This window comes from Sinocyclocheilus rhinocerous, unplaced genomic scaffold, assembly GCF_001515625.1.
Source record: "Sinocyclocheilus rhinocerous isolate Xijiao unplaced genomic scaffold, SAMN03320098_v1.1 scaffold343, whole genome shotgun sequence".
In the NCBI taxonomy this organism is placed as follows: domain Eukaryota; kingdom Metazoa; phylum Chordata; class Actinopteri; order Cypriniformes; family Cyprinidae; genus Sinocyclocheilus; species Sinocyclocheilus rhinocerous.
In genome coordinates this window covers 264718-284077 of record NW_015626871.1, presented here as the reverse complement: position 1 = coordinate 284077, position 19360 = coordinate 264718, and the positions used below count along the sequence as shown (strand labels likewise).

The 19360-nt window shown below is 35.8% G+C and overlaps 2 protein-coding genes across 4 annotated transcripts; one reads left to right on the top strand and one right to left on the bottom strand.

The window, feature by feature from the left end:
* The first annotated feature begins 344 nt into the window (after positions 1 to 344).
* On the top strand, positions 345 to 12317 carry LOC107719410 (receptor expression-enhancing protein 1-like). Of its 2 annotated transcripts, XM_016526826.1 has the most exons (8): positions 345 to 472; positions 2480 to 2552; positions 2642 to 2718; positions 2852 to 2972; positions 3654 to 3767; positions 5136 to 5307; positions 6848 to 7119; positions 9963 to 12317. In XM_016526826.1, the coding sequence occupies exons 1-8, from the start codon at positions 441 to 443 to the stop codon at positions 10038 to 10040; spliced, it is 939 nt and encodes a 312-aa protein (XP_016382312.1). In that variant the 5' UTR covers positions 345 to 440; the 3' UTR covers positions 10041 to 12317. The 2 variants fall into 2 exon arrangements, with proteins under 2 accessions (XP_016382312.1, XP_016382317.1); XM_016526831.1 differs by lacking the exon at positions 6848 to 7119 and having other exon boundaries at positions 9963 to 10049.
* Positions 12318 to 12750: 433 nt separating this feature from the next.
* Positions 12751 to 17611, bottom strand: mrpl35 (mitochondrial ribosomal protein L35). 2 transcript variants are annotated; one of them, XM_016526841.1, is made up of 4 exons: positions 17512 to 17611; positions 16927 to 17089; positions 14349 to 14493; positions 12751 to 13037 (listed from the first exon to the last, which is right to left on the bottom strand). In XM_016526841.1, the coding sequence occupies exons 1-4, from the start codon at positions 17540 to 17542 to the stop codon at positions 12849 to 12851; spliced, it is 528 nt and encodes a 175-aa protein (XP_016382327.1). In that variant the 5' UTR covers positions 17543 to 17611; the 3' UTR covers positions 12751 to 12848. The 2 variants fall into 2 exon arrangements, with proteins under 2 accessions (XP_016382327.1, XP_016382335.1); XM_016526849.1 differs by lacking the exon at positions 17512 to 17611 and adding an exon at positions 17459 to 17507.
* Between the last annotated feature and the right edge of the window lie 1749 nt (positions 17612 to 19360).

The following is a 19360-nucleotide window of genomic DNA, read 5'->3' as shown; positions in this document are numbered from 1 at the left end:
CCAGTAAAAAAAAAAAAAAAAAAAAGGGGGCCGGTCTGGCATGAAACTCCAGGGCTGGAAATGAGTCCCACTCCGGCCCTGCAGAAGACTATTTAAAATAGTTTTGTTTTTTTTCTGTACAGTTTTGGTGTCAGGCAGAAATCTTACGAGTCCCACACAGGCAGCATGTTTGGGCATCATGTGACATGAGCTGTCTACCAGCATTTGAGGCACATGAAAATGCTGTGTGGATAGGCAGCTCGCTAGGTTTTCAAACCCATACAATTATTTATGGGTCGTATATTATTTTTGTCCGTTATGTTTATTCTTTTTGTCCATTATCTATAACCCACATGTTCAGAGCAGAGCGCCTGCGCGGACGCGTCTGTCAAACGATAAATGCCGACACCAGTCTCGAGGAAAACTCCTCCCTGTCGACAACACGCCGCTCTCATAGCGCAATGGTCTCCTGGATTATTTCTAGGCTTGTGGTGTAAGTCTTTATTCTGCTCTTGTAAAGCATTTTCATTGGGTTGCATGAAAATTCAGTGCGTAATCTTTATATGTATATGTTGTTTTTCAGCTTTTTTTAATGCGAAAACGCAAGGGTTTCTAGGGCACCTCTTAATTCTAGGCAGAATGAAATCACATATGGTTATGTATCAGGCCTGATTTGTCCTGGTTAGTCTTTTGATTATTATGTTGAAAGGCTATTACAAAGGTTACTGTACACTTGCAAGCTAATGGATATTGATGGTTCTCCAAAATAAGAATCATGTAGGATATAGCTTAGCTTTTGAAGCAATTAATTTTATGTAACACTTTTAATTGCAGAATTTTGAATTTAGTGGACATGCACAATGTAGGGTTTTAATATTGAGTCATTTTTGGAGTCGTACATACAGTAGAGCAGGTCTTTGATGTGTCATAAAGACAATGGGATGGTCAACCAGCCTGATGGTCACTAATGTGTTTTCCAGTATTTGCTTTATTTTTCATTGTCGCTATTTTATTTAATTGACGAGCGCATTTGAATGTATTCCATGTAAATTTATTTTAAAAAAATTTAACGCTTCAGTCAATCTGGTTGTGGGTGCAAAATCTCTAAATAGCCGTTCAATTCATTTTAGATCACAATATCCGATGACATTGCACATTTGCCAACACTTGTGCTGTAAACTAGCTGTGTAAAGAGTCTAAAATTAGACAACAAACCGGTGTTTTGGCGTGCCCTAGATAGTGTGCAGTGGGCTCTATTTAGTCGGAAATGTTTTGTTTTGTTTTGTGGGACCCTGACGGTGTCGTGGTGGCTCTGGATTGGGTTTGTGGGTCGGTCATTTGATCGGGTCAGAGGCGCAGCTGTTGCTGGGCTGGAAGAAAGAGGGGACACTGGAATAGTGCTAAACTGAAATACTTAAACACAGGTGCAGGGCACTTCTTTTTGGTTATCTAGCACTTTCCAATCACCCATTTAACCCACAGCCTTGCAAACGGTATTCGTTCCGTCCCATTTGCTCTGATCTTTTCTTTGCGCCCTTGACCAGCGTTCACTTGTCAGGTCTATTTTTATCAAGCATGCAGAATGTAAACCTGGAACATAAACGGGGTTGTGCAGATATGTCGCCTGTTTACGTGCGACACTGGCGTTACAATAGGCAAGAACTGGAAAAAATAATATTCTGGGCTGAGTAAATCAGACTCCAGGCCTACTAAAGGGCCGTTATCTCAAATATCAATAATGGAAAGGGAGTGGAGCGGTTTCCTTTCAGGGAAGTGGTGGGCCTTGATGGGAATTATTAGTGGCCATTGTTATGTCATTTTGTAATACTGAAATCATATAATACTTGTACGTAATTTCTGTGACAAATAAACCCTAACCTTAACTGTTTTCTGAAGAGATTTGAGTTTATGCAAAGATGGGGTAATAAAAAGCATTTGCTGTATTTTGTGGTGGTGAGACTGGGTTACTTTTTATTCCAGTGAATGGTTTCTCAAAATAAATGTATTATTGAATGTCAGTAACCCACTGGTATTATTGGCCAGGAAAAAAATCAAATCAGTGAAATGGCAAAAATGTAATTAAATAAATTCTATAGCAGGGCATGTGGGGTATACACTATTTGGGGTAAGTTGTCACAGATGGAACTTGCTGTTTATTTACACTCATCTGTGAACAAAACACATTTGATATTTCAAATTACAATAAAATATTAAGTAATCAATAAATGAAATGTGACAAAACTACTTAAATGTATTATAAGCTAGTTTTACAGTACTTCTACTTTATTGACTATTCTATTTATTGTTAAATAACTGTGTAATGTAATAATTCATTAAACAACAAATAGGCAACATACTGTTATTTGGCCAACAGAAATTATAATGAATGAAATAAAATTATATATTTTAAAATACAACATAAAACTTAAAAAATACCCTTGACCTATTTCAATTGTTTTCTGCTTATTTATCTTAAGCATGATTGTTGCATTTCTTACAGGCTTATATTTGGTACCCTTTACCCAGCGTACTCCTCATATAAAGCTGTTAAATCAAAAGATGTGAGAGAATATGTAAGTACAGCTCTGATATATTTCCATCAGTTGAACTCATTAACCTTATTGCTTATTTGCCTGCTGATTGTGTAAACTGTTTCAAACAGGTGAAATGGATGATGTACTGGATAATATTTGCACTTTTTACTACAGTTGAAGTGATTACTGATATCTTTTTGTGCTGGTGAGTACAATGTGCCATTGCTTTCATCATATCCTTTTGTTTGGAATTACTCATATTTTTATTTCTTCTGATGCATGTGGGCGGTAACCAGCATGACATATGAGTGTATGATTGTCTTTTATTGCTTTTGAAGGCTCCCATTCTACTATGAACTCAAAATCGCCTTTGTGGTGTGGTTACTTTCCCCATACACAAAGGGATCCAGTGTACTGTATAGAAAATTTGTCCACCCTACACTGTCCTCTAAGGAGAAGGTACGGTATTTGATGTGATTTTTCCTTTTGATGTGATGATCTATTTATTTTTATCCTGTCTAGGCTGAAAAAATATTCAAAGAAGCTATAGAGCTTTCACTAATGCATAGCCTAATACATATTCTAATATTTTAAATGTTAAACAAACTAGCAAATATCATCCTTAACAGCTGTGAATAATTCTCAGCTTACCAGTGTTTTATAATGCTAAGAAACTGAATTGTTGGAGTTGAGGAGAAAGAACTTTTGACTCCTTTTCCTGTAACCTTTTTGAGTTGATTTTCCTGGTTGACCGAGGATGAGCGGTGTTAAGGAAATGGTACTGTTATTTTCCACAGTCTTTCCTCTGCTTTTTATTCTTAGGGCAGGAAATTCGTTAGGAGTACACACTAAGGGCAAATGGATATGACAAACACAAAACACTGATAACAAAGAGAAAACGAAAACTCATTTACATTTAGTCATTTAGCAGATGCTTTCATCCAAAGCGACTTACAAATGAGGACAATGGAAGCAATCAAAATCAACAAAAGAGCAATGATAAATAAAAAAGTTATTAAAAAAAGTTATTCATAAAAAAAGTTGTTCAAAAATGATGCTGATCTGAAAGTGTACAACAGGATGAAACAGTACCATTCTTCATACAGCTGCTGTGAAATGTTCTTTATAACTCTTTCTTAGGACATCGATGAATACCTTTGCCAAGCAAAAGATAAAAGCTACGACACCCTGATGCATTTTGGAAGGAAAGGTCTGAATGTGGCGGCTACAGCTGCAGTAATGGCTGCCACTAAGGTAGTAATCCAATACTGTTAGAGGAAATGGCACTTTCCACGAAAATGGTACAAAGGCTGTCACTCTGTTACCAAAATTTGTTACCAAAATTACCAGAATCTGTTACCAAAATCTATTACCAAAATTACCGAAATCTTTTACCAAAATTACAGAAATCTGTTACCAAAATTACCAGAATCTGTTACCGAAATCTGTTACCAAAATTACCTAAATATGTTACCAAAATTACCAGAATCTGTTACCAAAATTACCGAAATCTGTTACCAAAATTACCGAAATATGTTACCAAAATTACAGGAATCTGTTACCAAAATTACAGGAATCTGTTACCAAAATTACCGAAATCTGTTACCAAACTTACCGAAAATGACCAGAATCTGTTACCAAAATTACCGAAATCTGTTACCAAAATTACCGAAAATGACCAGAATCTGTTACCGAAATTACCGAAATCTGTTACCAAAATTACAGAAATCTGTTACCGAAATTACCAGAATCTGTTACCAAAATTAGTGAAATCTCTTACCAAAATTAGTGAAATCTGTTACCAAAATTACCAGAATCTGTTACCAAAATTACCCAAATCTGTTACCAAAATTACCAGAATCTGTTACCAAAATTACCAGAATCTGTTACCAAAATTATCTAAATCTGCATATAGATTTGAGTGGTTTCGTTTTTGTCTAGCAAGATAAATAAAATATAAACAAACAAATAAATAAAATTTTTAACAAATAAAAATGGTAACAGCGATGCAAATTTAGCCTAAATTAAGATATGTCTCAGTAAAGCCTAGCTACTTTGGGGCAAAATGGCTTTGGGACAATATTGGTTTGTAGATATAAATTATAGAAAAATATTTATTTGATGTTTTCTTCTTACAATAAATCTGGTAACAGGGTTGAATAGTCGAGCATGACAAATGCAGTCAACACAATTCATGTTTTTCAAACAGGGGGAAATCATGTAGCAACAGGATTCCGCATCTATAATAAACTGAATTATTAATTAAAAAGATGTAAAACATTATGAGTTTAATTGTTTAGGCTTGATATGTTTATCCAGAAGAACATGGAATTTATTGCTTAAAGGTATCAGTTTGATATATCACTTTTGGGTGTAGTTTACATATCCCATATTGACTGGTTGTTAGTTTATTTGAGATAATATGTTTCTTTTTAAGTTAATATTTACTATATTTATGCCTTATTATAATTTAAGCAGATGGCATAAACAAAACATACTTCCACATCTTCAGGCTAATTTTTTATAAACAAAACAGATTGCTGATGATAGTCTAAAACACAGCATGACAGTATTTAGACCATCTTAAGGAGTTCCATCTGACTCTCCATGTTCTCGATCCAGGGCCAGGGCGTTCTCTCCGAGCGACTCCGCAGCTTCAGCATGCAGGACCTGTCATCTTTCCAGGCAGAGGGCCAGGCACAGAATGCAAGTTCTGTAACTACTCAACCTGCAGCCGCGCAGCACAGAACACGCACCATGATGCACAGCAAATCAGAGACGGGTTACAGCAAGGGTAAGCAAAGCCAAGCCGAATGATCAGTGCTGTATTTCTCCTAACCCTTTGAAGAAGATCCTACTATCAGCCAATCAGATTTCTGCTAATCCCGTTTGGTTAAGCTGCTTCTCTCAGTCATCCTTTACATGCAATTAATTCTTAACTTGAGTGTTGCAGCCCTGCCAATTTTCTGGGTAAATGTTTGATTAGGAAATTGTTTATTATTCTCTAGTCTTTACCTATTGCGTATTACTGTGATTCAGTGAAAGGATCATAGAGAAGCATGTATTTCTCTTAATGGATAGTTCACCCGAAAAAAGAAAATTAACGTTGTTCAAGTCATGTTGTTTCAAACCCATATGAGTTTCTTTCTTCCGTGGAGCACAAAAAAAATATTTGGCAGAATGTTCCTGCTGCTCCTTTCCATTCAATTCAAGTGCATGACAACGGGTTGTTCAAAAATGCTTCAAAATGTTGTAGAAAAAGATCCAAAATGTACCCAAACAAATTCTCTGCAACATTCCAAGTGCTCTGTAGTCATGCAATGGCTTAAGGAACAGAATGAAATTGTCACTCCCACTCTAGCTCTCAAATCTCATTTACGTCTGCACACATTTACATACATATATGGCAAATTGCGCCATCATTGATGTTAAACCTGTTTTTATTGTGTGTGTGTGTGTGTGTGTGTGTATATGTGTGTGTGTGTGTGTGTGTGTGTGTGTGTTTTATTCACTTCCTATTCACTTGAGATAACTGCTTTTCCATTGTTTTTCTATGTAAAAATGCACTAGAACAATATGTTTCATCATTGCACTTGTGTCTTTTCCAGTGCGCCCCTCAAAAAGTTTAACAGTAAAAAAAAATGTCACTAGACTTACATTTCTTTTCCATTCCAATGCACTGCGTCTCGCATTTTTAAACCCAAAAATGCATTCTGTGTGAACGACCCAGTACAATAAGGTTACAAAGGAACAATGACGAGGGAATGACTTTTTAGAGCAATTTTTGATTCCACTGATGAATGCTAAATACATTAACAGCCTATCAAAATCCATCTTGACTGTACAGAGCTTGAGCATTAATAAGCGGAGGACAATATAACTTCAGTGTATATATAACAGAACATTATCATCCGCTGGTGTGGACGCTAATATAGTCATCATTATAGTTTTAATTATCATTCTCTGTGTGAATGGGCCTCTTTTATGTTTTCCCCTGGTACAAGAAGTGATTAGGGTTAAACAGGCCTTTCCTATTCCAGTTACACATGTGAAAACACACTTTAGGAATGACAAAATGTATCAGATTCTCAAGTTGTTTTCCCCTGCACCAATCATTTTTAGCAGCATTGTCCTTCACACAGTGTCAAAACTAACTATAGTAACTAAACATTTACTGTCATTCAGCTTTACATGATTTTTGAGTCTTCCATAATGGCATCTATAATGGATAAGACATAAAAACACTTGGCTCATTATTAAAATATATTCAGAGTAGAGAGTATAAGTGCAGTTGGAGTCACAATTTGTTTTGATGTGCTGTTGTAATGGTACAGGCCATGATTTTGACATGACCGAATATGAGATGTTGAACTTGGAGCAATATTCCCCCATTGAGCCTCCTGGTCCGCTGACACCCACACCTACCCCGACCCCATCCCAGCCCACTCTGCCTCAGCCTGAGCCCACGACTCCACTGCTTTCCTCTCCTGAGTCCTTCCAGGATAAATCCGCATCCCAGCCCATAGCCTCAGAGGAGCCTGAGAAGAAGGAGGAATTTGCCTCATCTGCTTCAGTCCAATTCAGATTTAAGAGGCGTGCCCCTGAGGTACCCCTGTTTTCTGATGGTTAGCTGTTGACTTGCCTGGCTGCAGTGAGCTAACTGTTAGCTTGTTGTGACTAACCCGCTTAAATCACTAACCAGTGCTGCTGTTTACCGGCAAAAGTCAGCTGAGTGAGTCTCGGAGTGAGTCTGACACTCTCACCTCCGGTCACGTGGCTGTCTAAAATGGCAGGGAAAGATGATTCAAGACTCTTTGATGGATGAGAGACATTGTTACACAAGTGTATGTGTTTATAAGATAAATTTAAGACTTATTCTCTCAAAAGGTCAGGTTTGAAAATGCTAGCTACTTAGCTGACAACTTTTTGTTATTGTCTCTTATTATTGATCCTTTCTGCTGGTAATAGGTTCTTTATAGTGGAAAAGGTTATTTGGATTACTAAAATGTCACTCTAAGAAAAAAATTAAAAAGAACCGTTCACTGAGAGGAACTGAAATGTTATAGCATCACTGTGAAAAACCCCTTTAGGTTTTTAAGAGTGTTAGAGTAATGTTTGATTCATAAACCTTTATTTTGTATAATTTCTTACTGTTTAAAACTGTTTATTTCATCAGAATTATTGCACTTTCACACAAGTACAAATCAAGAGAATCTCAACTTGCGTGGTTTGCTTGCAGATTTAGTCACAGCAAACAGTCCAAATGACTGCGTGAAAGAAAACAGACTGCATTATACTATTATTTTAGCAGAATATCTAGTGCATGTGTATATGGTTGCCAGGTCGGGAAGTTTAAGTAAACCACTGGGTAGAAGATTTATCGATTCGAAAGAAAAGCTTGTTTCAGGAAAAATAATAAACTGTATGCTTCATATTGCATATGATTATGCTTAATAAATAGAGAGAAGCAAGATTAAATCATGATTAAAATCATGGTGCCGCCCTGTCTTGATTCTGCTGTTTTCCTGTTTATCTCTGTAAAGATGCTTTGTCACAAACTGTATTGTATAAAGTGCTGTAGAAATAGTGACTTGACATGACCACCCCCTTGCAGTGGACCATATTTTGTTGTGGTGGTGGTACTGTGACTTCTCCAGAAGCTGTCAGCTGACCAGGAATTATATGGGATGGGATTTCATTTGTAGATGTTGGTCGGAGTAGCCCTGCCCTGTAAAGAACTGAGTTTGCTGCTTACAAGATTTGTCTGATGTGAACCATGTCCTGAACAAAACAATAACTCAGTGCACCTAAGATTAAGATTTGTTGACTTGCATAATGCTGGAAGAGCTACACAGGCATCTCTCAAGGCCATGATGTTCATCACTTCACTGTAATTGTCTATAAATGGAGAAAGTTCAGCACTGTTGCGACTCTTAAGAGTGAATGTCCTGTAACAATGACTGCAAGAATGCCATAATGTCATACTTTAATTCATTTCAACATTCCTGTAGTTAAGATCATGCTGCTGCCTTTTACAGATGTGTGGAAGGACAAGAGTAGCGTCTAAAAACACACACTGTACTAAAACATTTGTGTGTGTAGGAGCACTTACAGGACTCACAGTTCTAACTTTCTTTCTTGTAATTATGATTTTATATCTGAAAATTTAGACTATTTCTTGTATTTGTGATTTTATGTCTCGTTATAGCGTGTTTATTTTTCACAATGGTGACGTTTTTCATATAATTTCTTACAATGACTTACAATGACTCTATATTCTGCAAATACTTTACTTGTAATTGTGAATATATTTTGTAATTGCAGTTTTATATCTCACAACTGTGAATTTGTTTCACAATCTTTCTTGGATATTTCAACTTTAATTCTTGTAATTTTGATTATATCCCACAATTTGTACTTTATTTCTTGTGACTTTGTAATATAATTGCATCTTTCTTGTGATTTCAACTTTAATTCTTGTAATTGTGACTATATCCCACAATTTTGACCTTATTTCTTGTAATTGCGACTTTGTTATATAATTACATCTTTCTTGTAATTTCAACTTTAATTCTTGTAATTGTGACTATATCCCCCAATTTTGACTTTATTTCTTATAATTGCAACTTGGTTTCTCAATTGCAACATCTTTATTGTAATTTTGACTTTATTACTTGTAATTGCGACTTTGTTTCACAATTGCAATTTCATTTCTCTTAATCTCATAATCACTCAATTCTGGCTTTATATCTCACAATCACTTTATTTTGATTTTAATAATCTATAAATAAACTTTTTTATAAACACAATTACCTTATTTTTTACTCGGATGCCATGTCTACACTGGCCTGGACTGTTGTTGCATCACAACAGCTTGAGGCTGTCTACACGAAATGCGTCAAAGCGAAAGTTCCAAATGCATTTTGTCCTGTAGTCGGTAGTAGCGCAAGTGTGTAGAGTACGTCAGAAATAAAACGGGGCATTAATTTACTGTCTGTGTCTCATCCAATGTGGAGAGTATCATTGATTATAATGGGTTTACTTTGATTTTGTCGCATCACTTGTGTCCGATGTAGACACTATGTGAGAAATAGACTTCCATAGATTGATAATACTTAATGTTTAATTTTGTTTTGCTTTGCTTTATTCTTTTTTGCTTTGTTTTGTGTGTACATCATTTTATTCTTACATGAACCAAAGCTAGTGGACCAGTTTAACCCTTGACCATTCCACAAATACAACTAACCTGACTAAAAACAGGCCTTTGTACACAGAGCATGTTAAGTCATGCATTCTCAAATCGTGTTTGTCTTTCCTTAGACTGACACATCACAGAAATATACATGCCCTTGCTCATATTGACCTGATCATGTGATCATGTTTATTTGTGAACAGTAAACATGAAGTGTGCATCGCTCTCTGATTTGATACCTCTTCTTTCTCTCTCAGCCTCCTCCTAGAACCCTAAGACCCGTCACCCGATCCAGATCAAAGAACGCCCTCTCTTCGGACACTGAAGCCATGTGACTGTGCATATGCTCCGAGAGCGCTTTAGCTGTCTTACCTGCAACATGAGGAGATGCAACAAGAGAAGGCAGGGAGAAAAAAAAAGGAATGCAGCCAAAATGTTGAAATATTCAAAAGCAGCCTTGTTCTGTAATGAGGTAACCAAAGCGATGCGCAACCTTTCGCTTCTGATCTTTGACACTCAAGGGGGAGGGGATTCATTTAGGTAACACGTTCGTGTACATACTGCTGCTCTGAGACTCTTTGGGGGTTTGAGTGTAGACTGTTTGATTTCTTGGTATGATTTTGGGAGAAACAAACGCATGCATGTCCCTCTGGTCACCCAACCATAATCACTGCACACAGTCATAATACTTACTTTATTTTAAGGGGGACTACACTCATTTTGGGTCCCCCAAAGCCCCCTTAACAACTACTGAGTAACAAGGTGTTTCCGAATCAGCCTTTCTTAGAACAGAAGTTCTTAGTGAAAAAGTACTGCACTGATGTGGTAGGTGTGTTTGACTGCATTTATTTCATAATTTACGTATCAACAAATGCAAAGGATCATCTGTACAGAAGGAGTTTTTAATAAAAGCTTGTAGTTGAACCAAAAAAGGTATTAACCACAATACCTGACGTGATTTAAAATAGATGGACAAAGTGCAATGGATTTTACACTTCTTAGAAACTTGCAATAGTTCAGCTATAAACTTAAAATATTGTGCTGTAACTTCAAATATATATAAAGTTAATCAATAACCATCTTGTTAAAAATGCACTAGAAACTTTCCTAGACACAAAGAGGTAATAGGTTGATATTTGTTTATGGACATTCTTACTTTACTTTATTAATTATTAGGCATGTACAGTATTTTTATCATTTCAAAACTCCGCACTGATTGATCAACATGTATTTTGAAGTAATCTAAACGGACGGTTTTCTGTTATTTCCTAGCTGGCTTCTTAAACGTCTTCAGTTGCTTGATGTTGCATGTATTCACATTGACAGTTTGAATGTGTCTCTCATTTTTGGCCTCCGCTTTCTGAACATGTTCAGTATTAAAGTACCTTTTCAGAGATGAGCAGGCATTAGTGGTGACTTGGTACAACACAAAGCGGGTCCTTTAGTCAGTGTAGTCGTTTTACTTTTGTAGCAGTCACACAATTAGTCATATGAGGAGAAACAAGTGTCTGAAAACACTGCAATTACACTAGCATGTATCACTGAGAAACTCAGTTTGCTGTTGTATCATTCCTGTGTAGCACTAACTATCAAAACACATACTGTAGCTGAATCTTAGAACATTCTATATTTAGAAAGCTTTTCACAAAGTTTTATACTGTGAAAATGATGACAATCCTAATCTCATAAACATACTTTGTCAAATTACAGATTTTATGTATTTGAGATCTTGTAGCTGTCAGAATGGCTATATCAGACTTCACTGACAAAATATCTGGCTCAGGAACTGTTTTTGTCATTTTATCACAATTTCATTTAGACTTGTGATTATATTATCTACAATGTAAACTAAAAAAGTCATTGGAATAGTGATAATCTGGTTGGTTTTCTTTTAGTTGGCTTTGTGTTTCTAGTATTTACAGTGAGATTAAAATGCAGAATTTTCTCTATGTATGGAACCATCTTTGGCCTTCTAACAGCATATAAAAACATCTGACTGTTGCTTCTTTGAATATTCAGGTCATTAAAGGCACATCCTTTGAAATTTCATACTATGTGAAAAGCAGTTTAGTTGTGGATTTAGGTGTTATGTCATTCAGCTATTTATGAACTTAACCCATTTTAATTACAATCAAAATGGTGTAAATTATGAACCTCGTGGATTACCATCTGGATTGTCAATTTTCGAATATGAAAGTGAGACATTACATATGCATGCTTAATCATGTCAGATGAAGATGTGTTTTTAAATTCAGGGACTTGAGTAGAGGCTGCGCCTTTAAAGACTAGAAAAGTCCTGGTTCTCTGTTAAAACCATTTGAAACTGAACTGTCATGTATTTTTGAGTCGTGTGTGCCAGGTTGTTCAGATTAGGAGTGAAAATGTCTTTTCACTATCCTCTTAAAACATAACGGCTTGCAGCATCTCCATAAAAAAAGTATTTCCATATTCCACAGCTGTCATGTCTGGCAGGCCAGAATATACTGTATCTCATTGTTCAAAGTCCTTTATTGAATAAATCTTGAGTGATAAAGACAGAAGTTGATGTTAAAGAGTGAAATGATCTCGGTTTAAAAACAATGTATTGGCATTCAGCAATTAAAAGGTGAATGTGAAACAAGTCTTGCGAGTTATTTAATCTCCAAAATACAATATTAACCTTTATTTCCGTCCATGAGCTAGTCTAAATAATAGTTACAAATAAAACAATTAATTGTATAATCTATATTATATATTTTTTTTGTTGTTGTACTAAAATAAATTAGTTTTAGCTAAAAGTTGGGACTCATAAAGACAACAGAACCACAAAAAATGAACGTTTATATAATCAGTTAATTCATTGTTATGAATTTTCAGTGTTTCATCAATAATAATTGTATTTGAATTAATTTCTTATATCAAATCTAAACACCACAGTTGCGAACCACTTCATTAAAATGCAGAAAACTTATATTCCTAAATATTCCTGCCATATTTATGCAAAACCGTGTCTCCAACAATGGGTGGACTTTGAAATAATAACAATTTATAAAATTGTAACAACTGAAAGAATTTATTTGGGTGCATTTACACATGAATCCTCACCATATTTTTAAATGTATACACACTTTATGTCTCATGAACAGAATAAGGTTAGGAGGGTTTTACACCTTCAGATTCACTCTATCATGGTATTTCTGGTACGGGTCGTTGAGGTACCAGTTTCTTCTTTTCCAATAGGATGTTGTCATTTTGTCCAGCAATTTACATTGAGTTTTATTACAGAATACATGTTCTCTGAGGCGCTTCTTGCGGGCTGCTGACTTCTTCCACAGCTTTTTCTTATATCCTGCCTAAAAAAACAACAGTATTATTGAACAATCAGAGAAAGATTGTGCGTACGTGCATTTACACCCCGTCTCCTCCTCGAAATCACCATATATGGAGATTACAATGCCTAGTTTTACGATGAATGTGCTCATCTGCATATCATTTCCATGCATATTCCCATCCACGTGACACCATGTTTAACACCGTCAAAGATAAAAGACATTAAGGAAATATGAGATACGGACTATAAATGCCATTTGTGCCATACATTAATTTTTATTTCTAAAAATCATCCAATATCCTTGTTATGTTTTAGCATAAATATATCAAGATAAAACAAAAAACTGTTTAAAATAGTTATCAGATAAATATTTTAGAATAGAGTTGATCTCATTCTTTAACACTGGCCAAATAGTAGCCTATTTCAATTGTTTTAAACAATTCAAATCAAACTAAATTTATGCAGTTTTGCTGATAAGGGGAATATCTTTTAGCTATTATTTTTTGTGGAAACAGATAGGTCTATTTATTGCAGTGTAAAATTGTCTGGCTCGGCACGTCACTAACAAAGTATTTTAAAAAGGAAACGTATAAATCTTACCGTTTTCTTCAAGTTGTATCCTTCAAATACAGCGGGACTTTTCATAATGTTGTAGAGATGCCTTCACACGACATCAACACCTCTGTGCAGCTGTGGTTGTACAGTAATTATCATTGGACCTATTCAAACTGGATAATAGACCGTTCGACCACTGAATCCAGCAGTGTTCGCCATAATATCGAAGTGCGCATCATTGATCATTGTTCTTGCTAAAAAATATTTTGTCGTAAGATGAGATCTGCACTTCAGTTTAAAGATGAATTATTGTGCACCTATAGCACTCCTCGCGGTCAATAAAAGGAAAAGTGATCAAGCGCATTTACTACAAAGATGTCTAGATTCACATAATTTTGGTTTAAGTTCTGCGTAATGACTTTATGTAATTTCTGTCCTTATCTCCATATGAGAGTCGAATATTTAATGTAAATGTATATATCGACATGAAAATAAAGAGCTTAAAATCATTGTTTTTACTTCATTAATTTTCTCACTCAAGGAAAAAGAGTTTGTACGCGTGGGTCAGAGTTTGCGTGCATGTGCGCAAATTTTCCCGTCAAGTTTGTTTTTATAAATCCCAAATTTTGCGCAGGAAGTAGCGTACGCCTCTTTCAGGGCTGTTTTTGTGCGCACGCAACGGTTATAAATGAGACCCCAGGTGTGTAGGCTGGATTTAAATACCAGACTGCCAACTAATTGTATGATATTTCTGAATAATATGGAAGCAGGAAATTACCTTTCTCCTCACCCACAGGCCACAGTGCAACCTGAGAAACCGTTGAACAACCGACTTCACAGACTTCCTCTTGCCTTTCCTCAGACTGTAGTATGTTAAGTTCCTGACCGGCTGGAGCATCAATGAAGGGATGAGGGGCGTTACTCTGCAGAACAGCAAAGGTCACCATTAGAAAATACGCAAATCTTCAGTCATAACATGCAATACGGTGTCTGCCAACAAAGCAGACAAGGCTTTTAGAGCAGGGTGCCCAACTTCGGTCCTGGAGAGCCACAGTCCTGCAGAGTTTCCTCCTCCAAACCTATAATCAAACACACCTGAACAAGCAAATCAAGGTCTAAGGGTTACTAGAAAGCTACAGGCAGGTGAGTTTTTATCAAGGCTGGAGCAAAACTCTGCAGGACTATGGCTCTTCAGGACCTAAGTTGGCCATCGCTGCCTAAGAGCATGTAGTATTTGGTGTAAAGATTTAAGCTTGTGTGATACTGCTTTTATCCACCTTATTTTTTAACATTGAAGTAAGTTATTTTTAACATCAAAGAATAACAATGCAGTAACAAATAATGAACCTCTCTGTACTATAAGCCAGTGTGTCCAATTACCACAATAAATTAAAATAATATTGCTAACTTTACATTGCAAAGGTGGCACAGAAGCGTTTCTGAAGTGGCATTTAGGTGTCTTTACACAGACTGTCTAATGCTGCTCAGAGGTGGAATAAATGCATTTACACACATACAGCTATATGCTTTGATACTGAGGGCTGATGTAGGTCAGAGCAGGCCTAATCTAGTCTGACTTTTATTCTGCATTACATCTTTACACTGAATTTTGAGCAGGCACAGAGCAGCCTTAACTGCTCTGCAAAGAGACCTTCTATAATATAACTGCAACATTAAGCAGCACAACGGACTGTTTTTGTTACAGCTAAAATAGCTGGAAGTGGCTGAAACCGGAAGCCTTGCAAAGTTTTCACGTTAAAACTAGCTATTATAGCTATACAATTCCAACACTTTGAACACAATATTGCCAGTTAGGTTATTTCTGCTCAGCCAACTAAAATATTTCTTAATGTAAAAACAGAATCAACTGTTGCCCATTTTAGAGCAAACACACCAAAATATTGTATTGGTGTAGAGACTAATAGAGTTATCTTTATGGACATCGTTTTTGGCGTGAAAGGGCCTTTAAAAAGTGATTTCCACAATACTGTTTCTGTTATTGTTATAGTTGTGACGTGGACTTCCCGATTCTGATGGAATTAGAATGATTATTAAAACTTTATAGTTATCATCATCCTTGGTGTAAAGGGATAATTCACCCAAAAAAGAACATTTATCATTTACTCACCCTCAAGTTGTTTCAAACCTGTATGAGTTTCTTTCTTCTGTTGAGCATAAAAGAAGATATTTTGGTGGTGGATGAGGAGATACCCCCTGACAATGTAAAGCGCTTTGAGTGCCTAGAAAAGCGCTATATAAATGTAATGAATTATTATTATTATTATTATTATTATTTTGACAGTTGACTGACTTCCATAGTCAGTCAATGAGTAGTCATTCAACTGTTTGGTTTACAATATTCAAAATATCTTCTTTTGAGTTCTACAGAAGAAAGAAACTCATACAGGTTTGGAACAACTTGAGGGTGAGTAAATTATGACTTTTTGGGTGAACTACTCCTTTAAAGGTTATACAGTGGTGGCCAAAATTATTACCACACTAGTATTTTCACCAGCTAAAAATGGTTTTAAGTCAGTTATTTCTATCTTTTGCTGTAGTGTGTCAGTAGGAAATATCAGTTTACATTTCCAAACATTCATTTAGCCATTAATTGTAATAATCCAGTGAGATTTTTGTCTGACAACAGCCAGTGCTCCACACAGAGATCTGTTCTCTTCATCATCAGTCTGTCTGGGATTACATGAAGAAACAGAACAAACTGAGACACACTAAATCCAGAAGAACTGTGGCAACGTCTCAAAGATGCTTCAAGAGACCTACCTGCAAACTACAGTACTGTTAAAAGTTTTAGGCACTTGTGTAAAAATGCTCTAAAATGAGGATGCTGTCAAAAATAAGGTCATAAATAGATTATCTTTATCATTTAACTTCTATTAACTAAATTAAATCAACATTTGGTGTGACCATCCTTTGTGTTTAAAGCAGGCTTTTGCCCTCGGTGCACTTGTGCTTAGTTTTTCAGGGAGCTTTGGAGGTAGGTCTCTTGAAGCATCTTGGAGACGCTGCCACAGTTCTTCTGGATTGAGTCTGTCTCAGTTTGTTCTGTTTCTTCATGTCATTCCAGACAGACTGATGATGAAGAGATCAGATCTCTGTGTGGAGCACTGGCTGTTGTCAGACAAAAATTATTACAATTAATGGTGAAATTAATGTTTGGAAATGTAAACTGATATTTCACAATGCAGCAAAAGAGAAATAACTGACTTAAAACCATATTCAGCTGAAAATACTAGCGTACTTCTAATAATTTTGGCCACCGCTGTGTAAAGACACAAACAGAATAATATACATTTAAACAGACAGACTGGCAAATGTGTGGCTAGAGCAGGTCTTACCGCTTCAGCAGGCCGGTCTGTTGGAGGGGAGCAGCGGTGTGAACAGCAGGCAGTGGTCTGGAGACATGTCTCTGCACTACAGCTGAGAAACCAGCTGTCTGTGGGAGTCTGACAGCAGGAGAGAGACAGTCTCTGCCTAAAACCGACAGGGGTCTCAGCAAACCTGACCAACAAAGGAGAAAGAACTCTAGTTTACAGAGTACAGCTACATGAATACAATACATACTGATAAAACACAGTATAGTGTATGGACGTTTTGTGTTGTCTAATGATAGATTTTATCATCATTACATACTCATTTTTCACATTCTACCACAATGATATAATCATAAAGCAACAGAAAGACATATAAATGAGATGTAGAATAATATAAGATCAAATTAAATAAAAAGGTCGAATAAACCGTAATAAATTGTTATATTGCATCGAGGAGAACCGATTCCAGTGCACAGACACACTGTAGCGGACATAGGAAACTTTTATTGCGTATTCCTACGCACCACAACTTTTAAGAGTCTATAGAATCTCGTACACATATTTAGCTATGTATTCTGACCATAAAACGTAAATATGCACACTTCATACCTGACAAACCTCTCGTCAAGGTGGCCGCCATATTAAACGCCACTGACGCATCGACTACAGTGGCCGGTTAGGACAAACAGAACGCGCTGCGAGAATACACAGAGTGGAAAAAAGGTCCTACCAAAACTGAAATTGATTTCCACAAGTCAAATATAAAAAGAGAAATAAATTGAATTAGTCTGCTCTTTTTCTTACACCAAAAACTAGCTCTAGATAAACTGTGACGAATAATAATACATCGTGCAAATGGATGCTGGCTTTGTGCAAACAAAATAATAATAATAACAATAATTTTGGGTGGGAAAGCGCCATCGGGAACATTTATCGTTTATATACAGTTTTCTATTTTAATATACTTCAAAATATAATTTATTCCTGTGGTGGCAAAGCTGAATTTTATCAGCCATTACTCCAGTCTTCACTGTCACATGATCCTTCAGATTTTTTGTGTGTTGGAAACAGTTGTGCTGCTTTTTTATATACCGTAATAAAAAAAGTTATTTTGTAATCTATTTTATAATAGAAACCTTTTGTAACAATATAAGTCTTTACTGTCACTTTTTTAAAATGAATTTAACATATCCTTAATAAAAGTATTCAATTCTTAAAAAAATAAAATAAAAAAAATAAAGTACTGACCCCAAACTATATATAGTCTTTAAAGGCACAGCCTCTACTTAAAAAGGGTCAAGTTTGCCTTTCTCAAGTGAGTATTTTACATAACTGAGTTAATCCAGAAAGTGTGACCCTATGGCTGAGGAACACTATGGGATTTGTGCAACAGCTTGCTGGAATCACAGAGCAAATTTTAGGACTTGATTTTCACATATCATTCATCACTGATGTTAAAAGAATATTTCTAAAAAATAAAAAAAAAGTACACATTATTTTCCCCTGCAAAAGTGGAGTTTGTCAAGACGTTGTTAAATAGATGCTAAAATGTAATTATGCATTATGTGTATGAGTTTTATGAAGTCGCTGTTTGTTTGTTTTTTGGGGTGATAACCAGGGCTTTTTTATATGCAACAATGTGTTGTTTATAGCATTGTTATTTCTGTTGTCAAAGAGTCAAAAGAACCCATCCCCAGAGTCCCCAACTTCAACCAAAGCTTTAAATGCTGCTTTTAAAGTATACATTGTATACATGAGAGTCAAATGCTAACATCATACTCTACTGTCTGTGGTGAAAGGCAGTGATATGAGCTAATAAAACATTGCTGTGTTTGTTTGAACAGCTCAATCAGCCCAAAACAGCACCACTGGCTTTTTGGCTAGACTACCAATGGCAGATGAGGGAGTTTTTTAGAGAACCTTGTTTGAAAACCAAAATTACACACTTCTAAACCTTAGCTATCGCCAAAAACTAAACATAACCTACACTGTAAAAAGCGATCAGCTGACTTAACATAAAAAGTGAGGAAACCCGTTGCCTTAAAATTATCAAATAAACTTCATGCATAATTAAAGAAATCAGGTAAGTGAACTTGACAATTCTGAGTTACATTGACAAATAAAAGTTATTGAAACAAAAGAAAATGTGTTGCGGTCACTTTTTATTTTAAGTTGGACTAACTTAAATTTATTAAATTGCGATTACTTAAAAGTGTGAATCTAGACTTAAAACTAACAAGTTAATCGGAGTTCTGTCAACTTGTACTTAAATTGAGGAAACCCGATGCCTTGAAAAAATTAAGTAACCACAACTTATTGTACGAGTAATTACAATTCACTTGTGATTGATTTGATGTAATCCTACTTCTTTAAAATTGAAAATTGTAGGCTACTAATACAATTCTCAAAAATACAAAATTGTTCAAAACAATTTGCACAAAAACATTTCTATGAAGAG

Bases quoted from the DNA above. Each gene is read 5' to 3' on its own strand.
- LOC107719410 (XM_016526826.1), top strand. From the start codon at position 441: ATGGTCTCCTGGATTATTTCTAGGCTTGTGGT. The intron at 5,308-6,847 runs GTAAGCAAAGCC...GTAATGGTACAG, and splicing joins AGAGACGGGTTACAGCAAGG to GCCATGATTTTGACATGACC. The intron at 7,120-9,962 runs GTACCCCTGTTT...TTTCTCTCTCAG, and splicing joins TTAAGAGGCGTGCCCCTGAG to CCTCCTCCTAGAACCCTAAG.
- mrpl35 (XM_016526841.1), bottom strand. From the start codon at position 17,542: ATGGCGGCCACCTTGACGAGAGGTTTGTCAG. The intron at 14,494-16,926 runs GTAAGACCTGCT...GCTGTTCTGCAG, and splicing joins CAGACCGGCCTGCTGAAGCG to AGTAACGCCCCTCATCCCTT. The intron at 13,038-14,348 runs GTAATTTCCTGC...TTGTTTTTTTAG, and splicing joins GCCTGTGGGTGAGGAGAAAG to GCAGGATATAAGAAAAAGCT.